This window comes from Gopherus flavomarginatus, chromosome 5 (assembly GCF_025201925.1).
Source record: "Gopherus flavomarginatus isolate rGopFla2 chromosome 5, rGopFla2.mat.asm, whole genome shotgun sequence".
Classification (NCBI taxonomy): domain Eukaryota; kingdom Metazoa; phylum Chordata; order Testudines; family Testudinidae; genus Gopherus; species Gopherus flavomarginatus.
The window spans coordinates 100,002,384-100,026,053 of record NC_066621.1 but is presented as its reverse complement, the minus strand read 5'-3'; the positions used below and the strand labels follow the sequence as shown (position 1 = coordinate 100,026,053).

General features: G+C 47.7%; 1 protein-coding gene across 2 annotated transcripts in view; it reads right to left on the bottom strand.

Moving 5' to 3' along the window:
- PLCB2 (phospholipase C beta 2) overlaps nucleotides 1-23,670 on the bottom strand; it is a 73,398-nt gene that overhangs the window by 43,679 nt on the left and 6,049 nt on the right. For both annotated transcript variants that reach the window (XM_050954810.1, XM_050954811.1), the window contains exons 2-5: nucleotides 21,830-21,907; nucleotides 18,100-18,168; nucleotides 7,988-8,128; nucleotides 7,434-7,513 (exon numbers count right to left, since the gene is read on the bottom strand). In XM_050954810.1, coding sequence (XP_050810767.1) covers nucleotides 7,434-7,513; nucleotides 7,988-8,128; nucleotides 18,100-18,168; nucleotides 21,830-21,907 — 368 coding nt within the window. The remainder of the gene's footprint in view (nucleotides 1-7,433; nucleotides 7,514-7,987; nucleotides 8,129-18,099; nucleotides 18,169-21,829; nucleotides 21,908-23,670) is intronic.

The following is a 23,670-nucleotide window of genomic DNA, read 5'->3' as shown; positions in this document are numbered from 1 at the left end:
TTCCAGGCTGAGCAGGAAGCGGATGACAGCCTTCAGAAAGCTTGGGCGGCGGCACGGAGCACCCCACCGCCTCTCAGCTCTTCTAATCGATCCCGGTTTGTTATAGACCAAGGACTTTTATACAAGGAAATTCTTTCTGGTGGACACCGGGAAGAATGGCAGCCGCAAAAACAGTTGGTGGTTCCAACTAAGTACCGGGGGAAGCTCTTAAGCTTAGCCCATGATCATCCCAGTGGCCATGCTGGGGTGAACAGAACCAAGGACCGGTTGGGGAAGTCCTTCCACTGGGAGGGGATGGGCAAGGACGTTGCCAAGTATGTCCGGTCTTGTGAGGTATGCCAAAGAGTGGGAAAGCCTCAAGACCAGGTCAAGGCCCCTCTCCAGCCACTCCCCATAATTGAGGTCCCATTTCAGCAAGTAGCTGTGGATATTCTGGGCCCTTTCCCAAAAAAGACGCCCAGAGGAAAGCAGTATGTACTGACTTTAGTGGACTTTGCTACCCGATGGCCAGAAGCAGTCGCTCTAGGCAACACCAGGGCTAACACTGTGTGCCTGGCCCTAACAGACATCTTTGCCAGGGTAGGTTGGCCCTCTGACATCCTTACAGATTCAGGGTCTAATTTCCTGGCAGGGACCATGGAAAAACTGTGGGAAACTCATGGGGTGAATCACTTGGTTGCCACCCCGTACCACCATCAAACCAATGGCCTGGTGGAAAGGTTCAATGGAACTTTGGGGGCCATGATACGTAAATTCATCAACGAATTCTCCAATAATTGGGACCTAGTGTTGCAGCAGTTGCTGTTTGCCTACAGGGCTGTACCACATCCCAGTTTAAGGTTTTCACCATTTGAACTTGTGTATGGTCACGAGGTTAAGGGGCCATTACAGTTGGTGAAGCAGCAATGGGAGGGGTTTACGCCTTCTCCAGGAACTAACATTCTGGACTTTGTAAGCAACCTACAAAGCACCCTCCGACACTCTTTAGCCCTTGCTAGAGAGAACCTAAAGGATGCTCAAGAAGAGCAAAAGGCCTGGTATGACAGACATGCCAGAGAACGTTCCTTCAAGGTAGGAGACCAGGTTATGGTCTTGAAGGCGCAACAGGCCCATAAGATGGAAGCATCATGGGAAGGGCCATTCACGGTCCAAGAGCGCCTGGGAGCTGTAAACTACCTCATAGCATTTCCCAATTCCTCACTAAAGCCTAAAGTGTACCATGTTAATTCTCTCAAGCCTTTCTATTCCAGAGATTTACAGGTTTGTCAGTTTACAGTCCAGGGAGATGATGCTGAGTGGCCTGACGGTGTCTACTACGACGGGAAAAAAGACGGTGGCGTGGAAGAGGTCAACCTCTCAACCACCCTGGAACGTCTGCAGCGGCAACAAATCAAGGAGCTGTGCACTAGCTTCGCCCCATTGTTCTCAGCCACCCCAGGACGGACTGAACGGGCATACCACTCCATTGATACAGGTAATGCTCACCCAATCAGAACCCCACCCTACCGAGTGTCTCCTCATGCCCAAGCTGCTATAGAACGGGAGATCCAGAACATGCTACAGATGGGTATAATCCGCTCATCTACCAGTGCATGGGCATCTCCAGTGGTTCTGGTACCCAAACCAGATGGGGAAATACGCTTTTGCGTGGACTACCGTAAGCTAAATGCTGTAACTCGTCCGGACAACTATCCAATGCCACGTACCGATGAGCTATTGGAAAAGTTGGGACGTGCCCAGTTCATCTCTACAATAGACTTAACCAAGGGGTACTGGCAAGTTCCACTAGATGAACCTGCCAAGGAGAGGTCAGCATTCGTCACCCATGCGGGGGTGTATGAATTCAATGTCCTTCCTTTCGGCCTTCGAAATGCACCCGCCACCTTCCAGAGGCTGGTAGATGGTCTACTAGCTGGACTGGGAGAATTTGCAGTTGCCTACCTCGATGATGTGGCCATTTTTTCAGACTCCTGGCCCGAACACCTACTACACCTGGAAAAGGTCTTTGAGCGCATCAGGCAGGCAGGACTAACTGTTAAGGCCAAAAAGTGTCAAATAGGCCAAAACAGAGTGACTTACCTGGGGCACCAGGTGGGTCGAGGAACCATAAACCCCCTACAGGCCAAGGTGGATGCTATCCAAAAGTGGCCTGTCCCACGGTCCAAGAAGCAGGTCCAATCCTTCTTAGGCTTGGCCGGATACTACAGGCGATTTGTACCACACTACAGCCAAATCGCTGCCCCATTGACTGACCTGACCAAAAAGACCCAGCCAAATGCCGTTAAGTGGACTAATGAGTGTCAAAAGGCCTTTACCCAGCTTAAGGCGATGCTCATGTCTGACCCTGTGCTCAGGGCCCCGGACTTTGACAAGCCATTCCTAGTAACCACGGATGCATCTGAGCATGGTATAGGAGCAGTGCTCATGCAGGAAGCAACAGATCACAACTTCCATCCTGTCGTGTTTCTCAGCAAGAAACTGTCTGAGAGGGAAAGTCACTGGTCAGTCAGTGAAAAGGAATGCTATGCCATTGTGTACGCCCTGGAAAAGCTACGCCCATATGTTTGGGGACGGCGGTTCCAACTACAAACTGACCATGCTGCACTAAAGTGGCTTCATACTGCCAAGGGGAACAACAAGAAACTTCTTCGTTGGAGTTTAGCTCTCCAAGATTTTGATTTTGAAATTCAACACATCACAGGAGCTTCTAACAAAGTAGCTGATGCACTCTCCCGTGAGAGTTTCCCAGAATTCAGTAGTTAAAAAGTGTTCTTAAAATGTAGAAGTCTGTTAGTTATATACTTAGGAGTATATGTAAAGGTGTATGTGTTGTATTAATCTGTTTATTTTCAAGTTCTAGAAGGAAATCGCCGCCAGTGAGCTTCCCCACTGTCTGCAATTTGGGGGGCGTGTCATAAACAGATAGCTAAGGGTTAATGTCTCTTTCACCTGAAGCACCTGACCAGAGGACCAATCAGGAAACCGGATTTTTTCAACTTTGGGTGGAGGGAATTTAGTCTCTGAGTCTTTGTCTGCCTGCCTGCTTTCTCTGAGCTTTGGAGAAGTAGTTCTACTTTCTAATCTTCTGTTTCTAAGTGTAAGGACAAAGAGATCAGATAGTAAGTTCTATGGTTTCTTTTCTTTGGTATTTGCATGAATATAAGTGCTGGAGTGCTTTGATTTGTATTCTTTTTGAATAAGGCTGTTTATTCAATATCCTTTTAAGCAATTGACCCTGTGTTAATACAGAGAGAACATTTGTATGTATTTTTCTTTCTTTTTATATAAAGCTTTCTTTTAAGACCTGTTGAAGTTTTTCTTTACTTCAGGGAAATTGAGTCTGTACTCACCAGGGAATTGGTGGGAGGAAGGAATCGGGGAGATCTGTGTGTTGGATTACTAGCCTGATTTTGCATTCCCTCTGGGGGAATAGGAAAGTACTTTTTGTTTCCAGGATTGGGAACAGAGAGGGAGATTCACTCTGTTTGGATTCACAGAGCTTGTGTCTGTGTATCTCTCCAGGAGCACCTGGAGGGGGGAAGGGAAAAAGGATTATTTCCCTTTGTTGTGAGACTCAAGGGATTTGGGTCTTGGGGTCCCCAGGGAAGGTTTTTCAGGGGGACCAGAGTGCCCCAAAACACTCTAATTTTTTGGGTGGTGGCAGCAGGTACCAGGTCCAAGCAGGTAACTAAGCTTGGAGGTTTTCATGCTAACCCCCATATTTTGGACGCTAAGGTCCAAATCTGGGACTAAGGTTATTACAGGGGGGGTTCGGGGAACACTGGAGAAAACCGCGGGGAAGGAGACCTGCTTCCTCGCGGTTTGCTCTCGCGTTCCCCGAGCCCCCCTGCAAGCAGGTCTCCTTCCCCGCAGTTTGCTCTCGCGTTCCCCGAACCCCCCTGCAAGCCACTCAACAGCGCTGCAGTGTGGCCACATCTAACACCACTTGCAGCGCTGGTTGCTGTAAGTGTGGCCACTCTGCAGCGCTGGCCCTATACAGCTGTACTAATACAGCTGTAACAACCAGCACTGCAAAATTGTAGATGTAGACATACCCCAAATGAAGCAGCTGTGAGAGAAAAATATATCCTCCAACACTGGAAGACTTCCTCCCCAAAGTGAAAGGGATACCTCGAGCGGATACCTGGAAAATTTCTTTAGCTAAAGCAAGTGCTACATTTCTCAAACCCTTTGGGAGATTTTGCTTTCAAAGATTACCTTTTGGAATTACCAGTGCACGTGAAGTTTTCCAAAGAAATATGGCAGAATTGTTAATGAACACAAATGAAGTTACAGTTTTCATAGATGATATTCTGATATATGGATCTTCAACACACAAAACCCTCAACGAAGTCCTAAGCCTAATCAGTCTTGACTGATGCTAAACAAGGAAAAATGCATTTCCGCCTATCCCAAATTTTGTTTTTGAGACAGACCACAAACAGAGATGGATGGAATCAGTCCTAGCTTTGAGAAAGTAAAAGCTATCTGGAAATTGGAATGCGCTAATTAATGAACCAGAACTGATATATATACACATACACACACTGAATTAGTAAAGTACCTTGGTCAGTGCCTACAAGACCTTTCTACAGTTAGAAAACCACTGAATGAATTACTGCAGTATATCTACCCTGCAACTAAACACCCGTGGCTGGCCCATGTCACCAGACTTAGGCTCATAGAGCTTGGGCTGCATGGCTGTTAAATTGTGATGTCGACATTCAGGCTCAGGCTAGAGATCAGACTCCTGGACCCCATGAGGGGAGAGAATCCCTGAACCCAGGTTCCAGCCCAAGCCCAAATGTCTACACTGCTTAAAACAACCCTGCAGCCTGAGTCAGCTGTCAAGGGCCAGACACAGATGTTTAGTTGCAGTGTAGTACATACCCTTAAAATCCAACACATCTTAGCTATGGGGGCCAAATCAAGACATTTCCTTCAAAAAGGTAAAAGGATTGATCTCAATAGCTCCATTTCTCCAGTATTATAATGTGAACAAACCCACAAGGGTCAGTGCCTAGGTGGGGCATTGTTGCAACAACATGGCTCTGAGTGGAGGTCAGTTGCATTTTGCTCTCGCAGACTTACAGAAGCAGAAAAATGATATGCACAGATTGAAAAAGAGTGCCTGGCAAGCATATGGGCATGTGAGAACTTCTACAGAGATCTGTGTGGACTGATAACAGACAGGAAACAGCTTGTAACCCTCATCAGTGGAAAAGACCTGGATCAAGCACCGCTCAGATGCCAACTACTGCTACAGTTAATGCAATTTAACCCAGTTGCAAAATATGTTCCTAGGAAAAATCTGGTGGTAGCAGACACTCTATCAAAGAGCCCAGCATCGCACTCAGCAAACTGTGAGCTTGAAAATGGCATATATGGATGCTATCGATGCCCGCCCACTGCTAAAGGATCCCCCCCAGCCTCAGGGGAGGATCTACAGGACCTCAGAACCCAACTGATTTCAGGGGCCAACTAATAAAAGAACAGGGACAGGAGTGCGGTCAAAGGGTCATAAGAAGGGAGCCTAACAGACCAATGTCAGAAAAGGGACTCTTCCAGCAAAAAAAGCCCAACCTCGACAGCCACTCAACTTCAGAAAGTTCTAAGTTACATATGAGGCGACTGACTCAAGTATCTAAAGGACACTAAGGAAGTGATAAGAGACTATTTTCTGGTGTGTGGACAATTAAGTGAGTTAAATGGACTTGTGATTAAAGGCAATTTGCATCATAATTCCAAACAAATGAGTGGGGAAATCCTAAACCTCATTCATGAAGGACATCAAGGATTAATTAAAGGCCATGAATGGAGGGAGGGATAACTCAGCGGTTTAAGCATTAGCCTGCTAAACCCAGAGTTGTGAGTTCAATCCTTAAGGAGGCCATTTAGTGATCCTGGGGCAAAAATCTGTCTGGGGATTGGTCCTGCTTTAAGCAGGGGGTTGGACTAGATGACCTCCTAAGGTCTCTTCCAACACCAATATCTATTTAAAAAAAAAACAAACAAGCCAGCCAGTCATCAGCAAGGACATAAAAAATAAAGTATCTGCACATGAACATTGCAAAACTAACAGACCAACACAATACAAGGAACCTTTAATAACAGCACCTCTACCAGTCAGACATTGGAAGAGATTCACTGCAGATTTGTGTGAATTCAGAGGACATCATTACCTAGTCATCATGGACTATTTTTCCATATACATAGAAATAGTGTATTTGAAAGACATAATATGCGCCAGTGCTATTGAGAAACTGAAGTCCATTTTTGATCACTCTGGTATTCCAGAACAACTAGTGCTGGACAATGGACCACAATTCACTGCAGCAGAGTTTAAGTCATTCCAAACGAAATATGATTTTGATTATATTACTAGCAGCCGGTGTTACCCAGAAGCAAATGGAGAGGCTGAAAGACCTGTACAGCTGGCTAAGAAAATCTTACAGCAGGAAGAGCCTTTCCTTGCTTTTCTGTGTTACAGATCAACACCAACAGCTGCTACTGGATATAGTTCAGCACAAATCCTGGTGAGAAGACAACTCAGAACTACTATTCCAACTTTGGAAAAGAACCTATTTCCAAAGTGGCCAGGACGAAGAGAGTAGCCAAATTGGATAAAAAGGCTAACGAAGCTTATGAACACTTTTACAACAGATGTCACTCAGAGAACTGCCAGGTCTAGAACCTGGTGACCATGGTCACGTCAAACTGGATGGGGGAAAAGAACGGACAACTCCAGCTGTCATAAAGAAAAATAATTCAGCACCCAGATCATATGTGATTGAGACCAACACTGGAGACTTCAACAGAAACCATCAACATCTACAGCTTGTTTCTCAGAAAGAACAATCAACAGAGCAAACTACAGATGGCAGGTGCAGAAGACTCAAGGATTCCAAACTGACCACAGCCAATCATTGCAAGTAATGGACACCCTTTCACCACTGCCAGAGCCTTTCCTTCAGTGGGGGAAGGGCTCCATCAATAGGGAGGCAGCAGGATGCTACATTGCTAAAAACAGCAGTGTAAATGGGTAGGCATGGCTTGGTTGAGTAGAGAACCATCTAGGGCATGTACTCGGGTATGTACACACACTCTTCAAGAATGTCTTTACTCTGCTCGCCTAAGCCAGGCTTCACCGTTTACACTGTTATTTATACCCATTCTACGGAGACTATGCATGTATACACCCTACACACTGCTAATGGAAGGGTGCAGTGTACATGCACCCAAAGTGACATACAGCCCAGATACCGGCATTGCACCTGTTGTTATGGGCAACTGAGTTTAGACAAGGTTTGTTGCTGAATTGCAGAAGCTCTTTGCTCCCAAGAAGCTCACCCCGGCATCATTCCCTATGGAGACAGGCAGAGAGAGCAATGAGTTGGAGTTTTAAAGAGGAACATTAACTGGAAGCCACTTACATTTTCTCCAGGAAAGTGTAGCGAGATGCATTGAATGTCAGTGGGTTTCTAACGATGGCCATGATATCCTCAGCCCAGCTCTGGGAAAAAACAAATGCAAACAGAGGTTAGAGAAATGGCACCAATCAGGACTTGGCATCTGCACGCTGAATGGCGCTGACCTCCCATCCTGTCCTCACAGCCTGGCTACATTGAGGAGCAGTGCACACCCTCCGGTTCCTGCCACTTGCCTAATCTTGAGCTCCTGTTTCTACACCTGCTTACAGTGGGACCTTGCACTTACCCTCCTATCCTTCTCTATGTCCACTTTAACTGCAGGAAGGAGAAGGATGAAGTGAACAGCAGTAGCACATCAATTCCCTCCTTGTGCTTGCAGGGGCTCAAGAGCACTGTATCGCCCTCTCTTTTAGAACCGGATTCCTGTCCCTTGCAGCTGGCGAGCTTGTCAGTCATGCTCAAGAAGCATAGATTTAGAATTCCCACCCTCTCTCTTTCTGCTTATACTGCGATTCCTAGATGTCCCTGGTGGTCCATTCCCCTGAGGTCTCGGATACCTTGCCAACATTCTCTTTGTAGGAGACAAAGTTGTGGAACGTGAGATCCACCATATCGGTGCCAGTCACAACAGTCAGAGTCTTCAGCAGGAAGTTGTTGTCTGGGAAATCCAAGTTAAAAACATCTCGGAGCTTCTGGCTCTGCAAAGGGAAACAAGATCTGAATGAAGGGGGATGGGTAAACTGACACCAGGAAAACAAGGCCCAACCCAAACCTTTATCCAAAATTGCATTCAACCTTTATGGAAGCTGGGAAAAGTTTTTAGAAAACTTTTTATATTATTCATTTTCACTGTGGGCCCCTGTACTTCCTGGGTCCAGTGGGAATGTGAAGAAGTACTAGAGCAGCCTGGCATTTCTGATCTGACCAAGAGATCTCAGGAGAAACTTTCTTCTTGCAAGATCTCCAGTTAGGGTTGCCAACTTTCTAATCTCAAAAAAATTAACACCTTTGCTCCAGCCCTTCCCTAAGGCCCCACCCCTTCTCTGAGTCCCCGCCCCTGCTAATTTTATCCCCCTCCCTCCATTGCTTGCTCTCCCCCACCCTCACTTGCTCATTTTCACCAAGCTGGGGCAGAGGGTTGCGGTGCAGGAGGGCATACAGGCTCTGGGCTAGGGGTGTGGGCTCCAGGGTGGAGCCAGAAATGAGGAGTTCAGGGGGCAGGAGGGGGTTCCGGGCTAGGAAAGGGGGTTGGCGTGTGGGGAGGGTGAGGGGTCCAGCTAGGGATGTGGGCTCTGGAGTAGGGCCATTGACTTCAGTGGGAGCAGAAGCAGGCCCAAAGACTTCTTGCTGCATATGTGTGGCTAAACTTCTAGGATTCAGAGGTGATGTCTAGTGAGTGTAGGTATAAGGGAGGCTGAGTCTACACTAGTGTAACTTACAAGCTGAGGAAAGTGTAAGTGGTAGTCTCTTAGAATCACTTTCACTCACCTCTGAATTTGGCCCAAGTAAGGTACAATCAGTTGCTCACATACAAAACAGGAAATGACTGCCTAGGAAGGAGTACTACAGAAAGGGATCTGGGGGTCATAGTGGACCACAAGCTAAATAAGAGTCAAAAGTGTAACACTGTTGCAAAAAAAGTGAACATCATTCTGGGATGTATTAGCAGGAGTGTTGTGAGATTTTAAAAATTGGGTTTTATTTAGTCTGGAAAAGAGAAGACTGAGAGGGGAAATTATAACAGTTTTCAAGTACATAAAAGGTTGTTAAAAGGAGGAGGGAGAAGAATTGTTCTTCTTAACCAAGGATAGGACAAGAAGCAATGGGCTTAAATTGTAGCAAGGTTGGACATTAGGAAAAACTTCCTAACTGTGAGGGTGGTTAAGCACTGGAATAAATTGCCTAGGGAGGTTGTGGAAGCTCCATCAGTGGAGATTTTTAAGAGCAGGTTAGACAAACACCTGTCAGGGATGGTCTAGATAATACTTAGTCCTGCCATGAGTGCAGGGGACTGGATTAGATGACCTCCCGAGGTCCTTTCCAGTCCTGTGATTCTATGTCTTCACCTCACAGTAAGCCCAAGCTAGCCTACCCTGGTGTGGCTAGCTTTGCAGTGGGGATGCTCCATCCATGCTAAGTGCTACCCATGTAACTGCATCCACACTGGTGCTGTACTAGCCCATGTACTGGGATGAATTTCTGGTGTGCTATCCTGTAGTTCTTAGTGATACATTAAACTGGACCATTCTGTTAATTCATTCGCCTGGTGCTCTCTCTTACCTAGCATGGAGCTGCTGTCTGTAGGAAGAACCGGAGAACAATGCTTTAGGTAAATAATTTCCAAGGGGAAATACTCCTCATTACTGCAGACAGCTTTGAAGGCAAAAGCAAACAGCATTTGGCTGCAAGAATTTTTAACGAGAATGTCATTAAGGAATTCAGTCTGCAAACTTTAAAGTGATTTGTAGTGCACCTGACTGAGACTGCTCTTTTTCTCTCTTGTCCGCTAATCATAAAAATTCCCCCAAATTATGGGTCTCACTGACATCAGACCTTCTGGCCAACTGGCAGCACAAGAGGTGGCCTTCTTGGACAGCAACTCCATTCAAATGCTGTGGAAGTACAGCAGAAACGAAACAGGCAAACCTGAAGTCAAAAAGCTAGTGCAGAAAAGGGAGAAGATAGATCAGAAAGTACACCCCAGGTTGAGCTGTGGGATAGGATTGGAGGTCGACCAGCACCAGGGCTTGATTATCCTGTATTTTCACCACAAAGTAGGGTGGGCTGCCCACTCAGGCTGAAGCAAAACCCAAGATCAAGGCTATGCCCTCAGCTGTGCTTGCTAGCTCAGGCTTAAAGCACCCTCTTAGCCAGGGTTAGAGGTTTTTGTGCATATGTAAGCAGGGGAATGGTCTCGCTATTGTGGGGAACTTTCCTGGGGTATACACTACCCTGGTAAACAGGCTAGCAAAAAGATCTGAGTCTTCGCTCCCACTCCCTTTATCCAGAGGCCTCCCTGAGATTGAGGGCTCCCCTTCCACTCTCATGTGTGGCAGAGTCCTTGTAACTCCAACAAGGCAGGGCTTAGAATTCCTGGGGCTCAAATCCCCAACCTTGTCGTGGTCACTTAGGTCAAGGTCTAGGGTGTCCCCACTCCTGGGTGCTCTCTCTGCTCTGGATGCTTCCATGACCCAGTGATCATTCCATACAGTTCAAAGCAAATACAATTTATTAAACAGCAAGTAATTTTGAAAAAATAAGGAATAATGGGAAAGATTAAAGGAAAATGTCTCCCCGCTCTGTGGGAAGGGGACATCACAAACAGCATCTCTGGAATGTAAGGAAAGTTCACAGTCTGTTCCTCACATGTACCAGGCCCCTTCTCAGGCCCGGGCTGTGCTACAGCAGCTGGCGGTGGTTGGGGTGTCTCTCTGCACTCGGCCTGCTGCCCAGCTCCCTTGTCGGTCTTTGGAGCTGCTCACTGCACCCCGCTCTGGACTGCTCCAGCTCCAGCTCCAGCCCTAGCTCCACTCTGCCTCAGCACTGCTGCTGCTCTGCCTCCAGCTCCCTGGGCTGCCTCTCTGGCCCCTCTGGCTCTGGTTGCTACAGCTCTGCTCCCAGCACAGGGCTGCTCTGTGGGCTGCTTCTCTGGTTCTCTCTGGCTGGCGTGACCCTGCTCCCCAGCTCAGCTCAGGCTCCTGCTTTCTGGTTAGCTTGGCCTCACTCTGTCTGTAGTCTGTTCCGGGCAATTTCAGCTCTCATGGAGGATGGAACCTCCTGACTCCCTCATTAGCCTGCCCATCTCTCAATCAGGCTGACCTGGAGCATTGGCCTCTCCCCATTGTTCTTGGGGACTGTCAGTCTCAGGGTCCTGATTTCCCATTGATCCTTCCCCTTTCTTTTGGTACTGGGAGATGGCCAACCAAAAATCCCCACTAAGCTTTACTCGAGTATGGACAGCTAGCAAATGAGGAAATTCACTCTATAGAATAATGATAAATGTGTGGTAGTGCCAATATAAAAATGATGCACTAAAGTTTAACGTTTGTAGAAGTAAACATTTTTCTAGGATGATGTGAAGATGTGACTGGTGACATAAGTTCCTAAATGTTATATGCTTTCAGGTTTATAAACTTATATAAAAGTTTACAAAATGTATAAAAAATGTAAATTTAAAAATGTACAGAAAAATCTTAACTTTAAATGAACAAAAAAGTACTGTATTTTTTTACATTGTGTGTGACGTTACTGACATATCCTGTGACTGTATAGATCATTCTTGCAACCACTATTATATATTTGCAGCAAATATTGTACAAAGGTTGTTGTGTATGGTGTCTATGGAAAGGTTATGATTTGCTGGGTATGATTATGCTATCTGTATGTGTGATCATTTTTGTAGTTGAAGTTATGAATATTGGCTCTGTATTTGTAGCTCAAAGTGTTTTGATTCTAAGTAGCCTCAGGGCTTGACTACACTTGCGAGTTCCAGCGCATTAAAGGAGCCCAGTGCGCACTAGCTCACTACCCATCCACACTGGCAAGGCACGTAGAGCACTCTGACTCCATGGCTAGAGCGCTGCTGGTACTCCACCTTGGCGAGTAGAATAAAGTTTGATGCGCACCTGTTGGAGTGCCCCAGCATCAGTGTGAACGAGGTATTGCATTACTGCGCTCTGATCAGCCTCCAGAAATGTCCCATAATCCCCTTAAGTCAAATGGCCACTCTTGTCATTGTTTTGGATATGCCCTTTGAAAGCTCCGTTTGACAGCCAGCTGCTTATCTGCTCTGGGATAAAGCAAACTATTACTGTGGAATGCTGTGTGTGAGAGAGAGAGGCAGGGGGGCGGGAGGGTCTGCTGCTGTCTGAACTTACCAGAAAGCATGCTGACATGCTCTCAGCCCCCCAAAAACCCACTCTCTTTCTCCCCACATACACACAACACACTCCCTGTCACACTCCACCCCACCCCACCCCCATTTGAAAAGCATGTTGCAGCCACTTGCATGCTGGGATAGCTACCACAATGCACTGCTCTCTGTGGCCATTGCAAGAGCTGCTAATGTGGCCAAGCCAGTGCGCTGTCAGTGTGGACAGATTGTAGCGCTTTCCCTACTGCGCTCTACGAAGGCTGGTTTAACTCAACCGCTCTACATCTGCAAGTGTAGCCATGCCCTCAGTGACTATTCTCAGTAAGTGCCCAATCAAGAAACACTTAACTGACAATGGACTTTGGGAAATACCAATCTACATCTGAGCTTTCCTGGGAGCGTTCAAACTAACATGTAAACAATGGCATTGGCCTGTAAAGAACTGAGTCATGCATGGACCTTTGACTTGCCCATGTGGCTCCAAACTCTATCTTGCTGCTGTAACCTTCCACTGGCAGAGAATATAAAAGGCCCTGAAAACCCCTCCATCTTGTCTTCAATCCTGCTTCTTACCTCTGGAGCGACTGAATGACCCATCCCAGCTGTGGATGTACTCCAGAGACTTGATTTGAACCTGAAGTTTATTCCATTACTGCTACAAGCCTGAACCAAGAACTTTGCCATTACTGTATGTAATTCATTCCATTTAACCAATTCTAGCTCTCATCTGTATCTTTTTCCTTTTACAAATAAATCTTTAGATTTTAGATTCTAAAGGATTAGACACAGCATGATTTGTGGGTAAGATCTGATTTGTATATTGGCTGGGGCTTGCTCCTTTGGGATAAGGAGAACCTTTTTCCTTTTAGTGGGGTATTGGTTTTCATAACCATTCGTTCCCATAAGAAGCGGCACTGGTGGTGATACTGGGAAACTGGAGTAGGGTAAAACCGAAGTCCTCTGTGTGTGGCTGGTTTGGTTTGCCTTGGTGTGCAAAGGAACCCCAGCCTTGGGCTGTAACTGCCCTGCTCTAAGCAATTTGTCCTGAATTGACACTCTCAGAAGAGTCCCACCAAAGGCAGCATCATTGCAAGGGAACAAGAGTCCCCTTGCATGTGGAGAGAAGGGGGGGCTAGGGCAACACCCGGGCTATTGGCTGGACTAACTCTACAGTGAAGTTATATCCTTGTAAAACACATGCAAATCCATGCTCATATTCTATTTTAAAATTCAAATCCCAGCTCTTCCTCTCCTGCCACTGAGTTTTCTGTTCACATTTGGATTGTAAATGGCCAGATTTCCAAAACAGCTCAGCACTCAGAACTTCTTATGTGCTTGTAAAATGCAATGTACCCCCAAGGGCATGCTATAAATTACAAGGTGTTTATTTTCAGGCATTTTCCATTATATTTTTGGAGAGTTCAGTGATAGTTGAGTCTGTGGGAAACATCCACCTTTAGGAAAAGGTAGATACCGCCCCAGGACTATAAAACTAGCAGCTGTGTCTACCAAGAGGAAAGCACTTCCTCTCGTAGGGTGATTCGAACAGCTCACATAACATGAATGCATTTGAAGTGTTGGGAGGGGAGGGGAAAGACTGGAACAAAGACTCTTAAAAAAAAATCACCCACAAGACTTTTATTTTATAACAGAGTAGGAATCTCTCGCACAGTCTTGTAGGTTTATTCTGTGATTTCTGACCAATGCAGAGGAGTATGTGTCTAGCACATGCTTCCCTTTTCACCTCTGCCTACACAGCAAGCCCCCTGGTATGATCAAGTCAGACTTCACTGATCCTTAGGGTTGCCAGGCATGCAGTTTTCGACCGGAATGCCCGATCGAAAAGGGACTCTGGCGGCTCTGGTCAGCAGTGTTGACCAGGCTGTTAAAAGTGTAGTCAGCGGCGCAGCAGGGCTAATGCAGGTTCCTTGCCTCCCCAGGCTCTGCACGGCTCCTGGAAGTGGCTGCCATGTCCTTGTGGCACCTAGGCAGAGTGGCAATCAGGGAAGCTCTGCAGGCTGCCCCTGCCTCCACAGCACCTCCCCTGCAGCTCCCATTGGCTGGGAGCCACAGCCAATGGGAGCTGCAGGGGTGGCACCTGCAGGCACGGGCAGCGTGCAAAACCCCTTGGTCCCTCCGCCTAGGAGCTGGACATGCCGGCTGCTTCCAGGAGCTGTGTGGAGCTATGGCAGGCAGGGAGCCTGCCTTAGCTCTGCTGCACTGCTGACTGAGAGCCGCCTGAGATAAGCACCACGTGACTGGAGTCTGCACCCTGCACCCCCTACCCCAGCCCTGAGATCCCTCCCAGAGCCTGTACCACCTCTTCACCCCAATCACCTTCCCCAGCCCTGAGCCACCTCCTGCACCCAAACTCCCTCCTGGAGCCCACACTCCACACTCCTTCCCACATTCCAAACCCCTTGGTCCCAGCCCAGACCCCCCTATAATAATAATAGGAGATATACCAATCTCCTAGCACTGGAAGGGACCTTGAAAAGTCATTGAGTCCAGCCCCCTGCCTTCACCAGCAGGACCAAGTACTGATTTTTGTCCCAGATCCCTAAGTGACCCCCTCAAGGATTGAACTCATAACCCTGAGTTTAGCAGGCCAATGCTCAAACCACTGAGCTATCCCTCCCCCCCTACTCCTGTATCCCAAACCTTTCATCCCCAGCCCCACCCAAGAGCCCACATCCCCAGCTGTAGCCCTCACCCCAACCCCCTACCCCAGCCCAGTGAAAGTGAGTGAGGGTGGGGGAGAGCGAGTGTTGGAGGGAGAGGGGGATGGAATGAGTGGGGGAGGGGGCCTCAGAGAAGGGGCAGGGCCTCAGGGAAGAGGTGTTCAGTTTTGTGTGATTAGAAAGTTGGCAACCCTACTGATCCTCATTACAAAAGGCTTCATGTCATATGATTTTAGTCTTGAATTTAACTTCATCCTACAGATCTGCTGGCTGTTGTCCAAATTATTTATGTCCCACATACTACACCATGAAACTGAGACAATAGAGAAATTGTGGTTTATGTTGAAGAAGTTTCCTGTATTTGTTAGAAGCTGTCTCCTCCTCCCCTTCCTTTTCTGTTATTTGGTGTTGCTTATCATGCAGGTAGGTCCCTTTGTTGCTCACAGTTGAGTCTTGACAGTCTGAAAGCTGCCATCTAGAACTGCTACCTTTGAGTTTGTTCTGCTAGACAAACTCATCACATTCAGTACTGGCAATATCTTGATACTGTCATCTCATCATGACATAACCATGTTTGCAGCTTTTTATCCTCAAAGCACTTTATAAACATTAACTAAGGAAGCCTCACAACACTCCATAAAATTAATTGTTATCCCCATTTCACAGATAGGGAAATTGAGGCATGGAAAGGCTTTAAATAGGGAAGAAGGATGGTCTTTTGGTTAAGGCCCTGGACTGGCTTTAACTCCCAGCCACAGACTTCACATATGACCTTGGACAAGTCACATACTCTCTGTTTGCCTCCATTTCTTATCTGTTAAATGGGAATGACCTTACTTAGGGGGTATTGTGAGGACAAATTCAATCACGTTTGTGAGGTGCTCAGATACTGTGGTGAAGGAGGCCATGTGGCTGTCATACATAAAGAGTCAGAGCTGCAGACAGAACTCATGAATTCTAGCTCCCAGTCTAAAGCTCAGACCACACTCCCTTATTATATCACGACAGTTTCCACCTGTCATGCTGCAATTTCACAACAATCAGACACGGTGCCATTGTACATGAGATTGCCACAGGGCCGCTTGGTGGGGGGCAAGTGGGGCAATTTGCCCCAGGCCTTGGGCCCCGCAGAGGCCTGGCGAGCTGCTCCGGGTTTTCGGCAGCACTTTCACAGCAGGCCCTTCGCTCACTCCGGGTCTTTGGCGGCAGGTCCTTCAGTGCAGCGGAAAATTCAGAGTGAGTGAAGGACCAGCCGTTGAAGTGCTGCTGATGCCTTGGAGCGCAGTCCGGAGAGTACAAGCGCTGCACGCGGTGGAAAAAAAAAAAAAGCTGCGATCGGCGGCACTTAGGTTGCTTTACCGCCGCTGCTTCATTCTTCGGCTGCATTCGGCAGCGGGTCCTTCCCTCCGAGAGGGACCCACTGCCGAATTGCCACAGAAGACCCGGCCCTGTCCCAGGCCTCCTGAATCCTCTAGGCAGCCCAGGTTTGCCATGTAAAAACAGGAATGATATCATTAAAAAGCAGAAGAAGTATCAGTCCTATAATTCATGCCCCAGCCAAAATGGGACAATAGAAATGTACTTTATAAACCAGTAACCCAGTGATTCAGCTTTAATCTCAGCTCTCCCCTCTTTTCCCACTCCCTTGATTTCCCTAATAGCCTCACCTGAACAAACCAAAGTCAGAAGCCAGGGAAACAAACTCTCCTATGCAAATATAGGCAAAGACCCATGCTGACTGCTATAGTTGGAGAGAAAGCAGCCTTTCCTCACCCTCAAACACAATGCCAACATCGAAAAGCTTTGGCAACTGAATGGTAGTCAGCTTTTACTCCAGTGCTATATGCTGGCAACAAGATGGAGTTGTTATAAGGCAGCAGCTCCACAATATGGCAGCGAGTATGATTGCTGAACATGTCTAAGGAAAATCTAAGCCCAATAGTAAGATGTAACGCTTACTTTCTTATTAGCCCTGCCCTATCCCTACATATCAGGGCAAGGCTTACTGCTGAGCATTCTCTAATTCTCACGACGGTGAGGGCCATTCTGCTGATGTGCATGGAGGGCTCCGCAGCTCCCAGTTCTCACAAGATTTAAGACCCCATCACTCTGAGCAGCACAGGTAGCTACCAAGGAGTTGAGGGAGAGGAGTTATCCAGGTGAAGTTCCCTCAGCTCTTGATGTTGTCCATGAGAAAATCACTTGGACCATGTGGGAATTGGGAACACAGTGGGACCCAGAAGCATGGGGCACACCTTCCTGATGTCTGGCTGAACTAGAATTCATGTATTTTAATGGAGGATTCCGCACTCATTGCCCCTAGTCATTTTTGCCATTTTAGTATAAAATTTAATTCCTAAATAAAACTAAACATTACAAGAGTGGGGGCCAGACAGCTCCATGCCCCAGGATGCCAGACAGGCACCCCTACCAAGCACTGAGCCTTTCCCTGCCTGCCTCTTCCCCATGTATCTGTAAATCACAGAACTGTAGGACTGGAAGGGACCTTGACAGGTCGTCTAGACCAGTCCCCTGCACTGAGGCAGGACTAAGTATCATCTAGACCATCCCTGACAGGTATTTGTCTAACTTGTTCTTAAATACCTATGACAGAGATTCCACAGTTTCCCTAGGTAATTTGTTCCAGTTCTTAACTACTCGTACAGTTAAAAATTATTTTCCTAAGGTCTAACCTAAATCTCTCGTTCAGCAATTTAAGCCCACATGAATTTACAGGCAATGGACCCATGCTTGTTTCTCACCTTCTCCCATATAGAAGTGCCCGTACAGCCCAGTGTGGTAGCACTCTTGTTTCCAAGCCTGAAAATGATAGGCGGTTCAAGTCCTAGGCCAAGGCTTGTGCTCATATGCAACGTAGCACTAGGACTGTTAAGATATGGCACTCTTCATCTGAGATGTTTGGTTACCTGCATAAGAAGTGCGATACTGGTTCCACAGTTACTGCTTTGCTAGTTTCTAATCCATTGGTTAGAGAGAGCTCTGTGTAGTGCTCTGAGATACCTTCAGGGCAGTATGAAAGATACTATCTATGCAGACACGTGGCACATGCTCCAGCAAGGGCTCGGCCTTGAACAGAAAAGGGCCACAGACTCACCTTGGGGATTTTGGCAAATTTTCCTACTCGGGTGTCTCGGATGCTGGTTATATCCAAAAATTCCATTTCCTGCAAAAGAATAAAAACAAGGAGAAGGCTGGCACTTGGAGGAGGAAGGGGAAGGACAGCAAGAGAGGGAAGGGTTAGAAAGGGAATGGCAGGGCTCTCTGGTGGATCCCATTCACAGCCCTGCCTTGGGGTCAGTGTGGAGCTGCACTTCCAGAGCAGGAACAATGGCACAACTCCCAGCCACACAGAGACAGCACCTGCTGGAACCCTGTGTAACCCGACTGCTCCCCTGGTCAGTGCAGAGGAACAGTAATATGTGGCTCCACCTCCTTCCTTTTTGGGGTGGAGGTCCGGGCAGGGAACAGTTTCTGGGGCAACAGAGCACGAGGGCTGCAATTCCATCAAGCTCCTGCTCTGAGGGAGAGCACCTTGCATAACCACAAAAGGGCATGCCACAAACTTGCCCTAAGAAGGAGGCAGGCAAGAGGCTATAGCAGGGGTGGATTGCTGTTCAGTAAAGCCCAGTTAATCAGACAGGGTAGTATCTCTGAAGTGAAAATAGGGACTCTGCACAGAGTCCTGGAAACATCTGGCAGGATGTGCAATGCTTAGTGAGCACTCAGGAGGGAAGACACAGCACTTATACTCACTGAACAAGCACTCAGTTTGGGCCAAGTCTGCTCACACTTGTGGAAACATCTAGTTCACAAAGGCAGACTCAAAGGTTTAAAACAATAATTAACATAGCTCCTCCCCTAATAACATGACATCCTGCTCCCATATGGGTGCCCTCAAGGCCTGTCAGGGCCAAGCAGTTACCACTGGACCTGGGATCAGCAATATGGTGTGTGTGCAGGGCAACTGAATCAGCTACCAGCCCAGCCACAGAAAGTAGTGTGACAGTCCACAGTTCACCCCAGTCCCTCACCTGTTACCCATGTCATCAGTCTGCCTACTGCCCCCACCAGTGTCATTCTGCTAATCACTCATGTCACCCACATAATCTAGTGGGGTCAACCTGTTCTGTGGCTGCATCCGCCCACTCGTTGCCATGGCCACACTCTCCAGACTGGCCAACCCATGGCCCATGCCAACCCATACTGCCAGCAGCCTGCCTATCAGCTACACCCAGCAGCCGTTGTCAGCTCACACAACACCCAGAGACTCTCTCAGAGTGGGAAAGATGCCAGACAAATGCTTCTCCTAGGATATAAAGCAGGCAGATGTGCCATGTGGCTCTCAGATTTGCTTACAGTTTGTACTAGATGCTAATCAACTAGTACTGCATTTCCCAGTAAAATTAGGCACTTGAGCTGTGTCTCCACCCACAGCAGCAGGCCTGCTTCCCACAGCTCCACAATTCCAGTACCAGGCCTGCTGCTCACACCCTTCCACAGACTCAGCATCCTTTGCCCAAATAGCAGCAGGCCTTGTCCCCAGCTCTGAACACCTCGCATCAGTTACGTACCCTGCACATCTGCTATTTTAGGGAGAAGGGACGGGGCGGTCACAGTGTCTGTGGTTTACAAAAACTGGTGTTTCTCCTGATTTTTGTAAGTCTGTTCCAGAGCTGCCCACTTGTTCCGCTGTGCTGCAGGAGGAAGCAGACACCCTATAGCAGGGGTGGCCCACCTGTGGCTATGGAGCCGCATGCAGCTCTTCAGAGATTAATATGGGGCTCCTTGCATAGGCACTGACTCTGAGGCTGGAGTTACAGATGCCAACTTTTCAATGTGCTGTAGGGTGCTCACTGCTCAACCCCTGCTCTGCCCCAGGTCCTGCCACCACTCCACCCCTTCTCCAAGGCCCCTGCCCCTTCCCCCGAGCCTGCCATGCCCTTGCTCCTCCCCCCACCCCATCAGAGCCTCCTGTGCACTGCAAAACAGCTGATTGCAGCGCGCGGGAGGCATGGGAGGCCCTGATTGGCAGGGCTGATGATGGGCGGGAGGCGCTGGTGGCTGGAGGAGCTGGGTGGGGGGAATGGCCAACGCTGCTGACATATGACTGTGGCTTTTTGGCAATATTCATTGGTAAATTCTGGCTCCTTCTCGGGCTCAGGTTGGCCACCCCTGCCCTATAGCATTCCCTATAGCTCCACTCCTGCAACCAGGATGAGTAGATCTAGAGTGCCCTCAAGCAGAATGTCAAATGTTTCAGGAGACACACAGCAGAAGGGACTGCAGACATTTCAGGGGAATATAACGGCATAAGATGCTGCTGCTAACAGCTCCTTATCTCACATGACTGCTGTGCCGACAAGCATTATTGTGGCACCGTTGTGAGGGAGTTCACCATGCTGGAGCTCCAGCTGGCACTGGCAATCACTGTTATGAGGAAACCATCACAGTGAAGATGTCACTAATAGCACCCAAATTGTCCCAGCTATTGTTATTGCTAATGTTATTGCTGCTGTCTCTTTATCTGCAATGCGTCAGTATGTGGGTCATGAGAAGGAAGTGAAGCTGAACCACAGGGGACTAGAAAGCGGAAGTAGTAGGCCCAGCCTCCCACCTGCCTTCTCCCAGCACACTCTGCCTCTTAGGGAATTGGATTTTTTCTCCTTACCCACTGCATCTCCCCTGCTAAGGTGCTGGAACTAGGGGTGCTGCCTCACACATGGGCTTGAAGTGGTTTCCATTACATGCAGGGTTTACAGTTTGGTTCAATAGTTCTTAGCACCCCTACTATATGAACTGTTCCAGTATACCTGCTCCTCTCCACTCCTCGCTCCAGCTATGGGAGAGTCTTCATGCTCCAGTCTGCCTCTCCCTTGCTGGGTATGTCTACATTTGAGCTGGGAGGTGTGATTCCCAGCTTGTGTGGATGTACCTGCACTAGCTCTGCTTAAGCAAGCACATTAAAAATAGCGATGTGTCATGGGCAGCAGAGGTGGCTGCTTGGGCTAGCCACCCAAGTACATACCCACAGATCCAAGCGGTTATGTACTTGGGTGGCTAGCATGAGTCACTTACCATGCTACCCTGGCTACATTGCTATTTTTAGCAAGCTAGCGCAAGCACATCTACGCAAGCTGGGAATCACACCGCCCAGCTCAAATGTAGATATACAACTGTGTGTTCCAGTTTAGCACTGGAGGAACCAATATCTCCCTCTGGAACTGAGGTGTGCTGTCTTCCATCTTCTTCCTTCCTCCCTTTTTTCAGCTCATGCCTGGATAAATGTCATACATAGCTCTTGGAAGCATCAGCACATGACTTAGCTACAAGCATAGTCCATACATGTTTCAGGCATGTAATAGTTGTAGCTTTTGGCCTAGTAGGCCGTGCACAGGGCTCTCACTCAAGAGTCCTGAGTTGTAGCCCCAGCTCTGCCATTTACTCATTCTGGACAATTCACTCAGCCTGTCTGGTAAATGGGGATATTAATGCTTACTCACGTTTGTAAAGTGCTATGAGATGCAAGGAACTAACGAGCTATACAGCGCAAACAAAACCTGTGACAAAAAAGGAAGCACTCATTTCCCATCAACACCTGCAGCCTAGTTCCTCTGATTCCCTGCTTTATCCTGGAATTGCCAAGGAAATTGCTGCAGGAGCACCTGCCACAGAACAAGTGGCAGTCCCCAGGCCCTTGTGTGGTGCTTTCTTCTAAGACGGGATGTGTTCTGTGGTTAGCTGCCTGGCTGCTGACCAAGCCTCCTTGCTCTGGGTACTTTTACAAATTCCAATTCGGAAACACAGCTGGAAAGCTCAGCACTTACCTTACTCTGATATGTCCAATATAAGTAAAAGCCCTTTGGATCTACCCGGAGAATCACAGGCGAAGCATTCGTTGTGTCCTGACAAAACCAGGAGAAAGAAGGTTTAAAGCTTTGGAGAATCTGTAAGGGAACGTAGTTTCCCCTGCAGCCCAGACTTGGTGAATCACCTTCGACTATTCTGTGGTCTGTGTAAAGTGGCTAATTGGTTTGAGTTCAGCTCCAGCAAGCGAGAGCCAAGGGTTATGGAAGCTATACTAACCTATACTGCTGCTACCCCAATGGTGGGTCCCACCTCCAGATCAATGCTGAGCCAAGGCACATTGGCAGCAAAGTATGAAGGAAGGATATGTTGACACTGTGTCCTGTACCTCCCCTATGAGTATCCAAGGGACTTAAATCTCCAGGGTTGGCACCTTCTGTGAGAACTAAACACTGCAATAACCATCTGTCTGTCATGCTCTGCCTCTCATCGTTCCACTCCCTCCTTTCACTGCCACTTTGTCTCCTGTTCTGCAATAGGCAGAAAGATCATGTGGATACACATACCTACCCATGTTCCCATAGTTCTCAGTTAGTTCCCTGAGCTCACTGCTAGGAGCTGGAAGAGCATTCTGGACATTGACATGCAAATGAGGATCCCACCGGCCACATTTCTAGATTTCCCACACTCTCCCACCAAATCAAGCTTTTTAAAACCAAGCAGCGTCTTCAGTGTAGAAGAGCCCAGAAGGACCTCCTTCCTTCCTGTCCACATGAGGAACAGATCTATGCTAGCTACAACTGGGTTCAAAGTTTATTCAATCACCCAATGTTGTGAGATCTTAGACGTTGCATGAATTATCATGAACTCCTGCTGAGAATTGGCACAAACCATGGTCATCCCTGCCTCTATCTCCTTTTCTTAACAGGATAGGCTTCTCCCTTTTGGCTATAGGTCCACATGAAGAAAAAGACAGACTGAGCACACACATCCTAAAACACATGCATCGAGGTTGGTCTGTGAGAGACTGCAGGAGGGAGGGAATTCCAGAGATGAGGATCTTCCATCAGAATGTCCTGCTGCCCATGCTCTGGAGTTCAACCCCAGGGACAGAGAGCAAGGACTGTCCTGTGGAACACAACTGTTGTGATGTGGCATAGCAGGTGAGATGGATGTGGGAACCCAGACCATTCAGAGCTTTGTAGATAATAAAATCCTTCACTTGCTCTTGGGGTGGATTGGAAGCCAGAGCAAAGCATGGATTATATAAGGTTTGTGATTATAAATTACAAGTATGTTTCAATTAATTTCATCTCACACCCCAAACCTATAGTACTTTCTTTGCAAAAATTCATCACTTTAAAGAAGAAGAAACCCCAAATCCCAAAATGTCTGGAAATGAACAGTTAGGGGAGCCAGGCTGTTCTCCTTTGTGGAATAATCCTTTCTCATTCACCATAATTTCCCTTGACTTATACTGCCTCACCCACCTTAACTTTGCCCCCTATATGCAGAGATATGCAAAAATCAAAACATCACTTGGGGTGAATTTCTGGCCCTACTGAAATCAAGAGCAAAACTCTCATTGACTCTAAGGGGGCCAGAATTTCACCTTAGAAATCCTATTTCCTGTTCAAGGGATCCATTTCCAATAATCACTTATGGATCAATTGAGAAGTTACTTTCTGTAAGGGACAGCTTGTAGCTTTGCTGCCCTGCAACAGCCCTGGGACATAATTGTGACGTAGACAGTCACAGTTTGGTTTCTGGTTTTCCATTGCTCCAGGGAGAAAGTAAGTTGTTCCATCCCTTTACTTGGCACAGCTTACTTTCCACTCTGTGCTGGCTCAGTTACACTGGC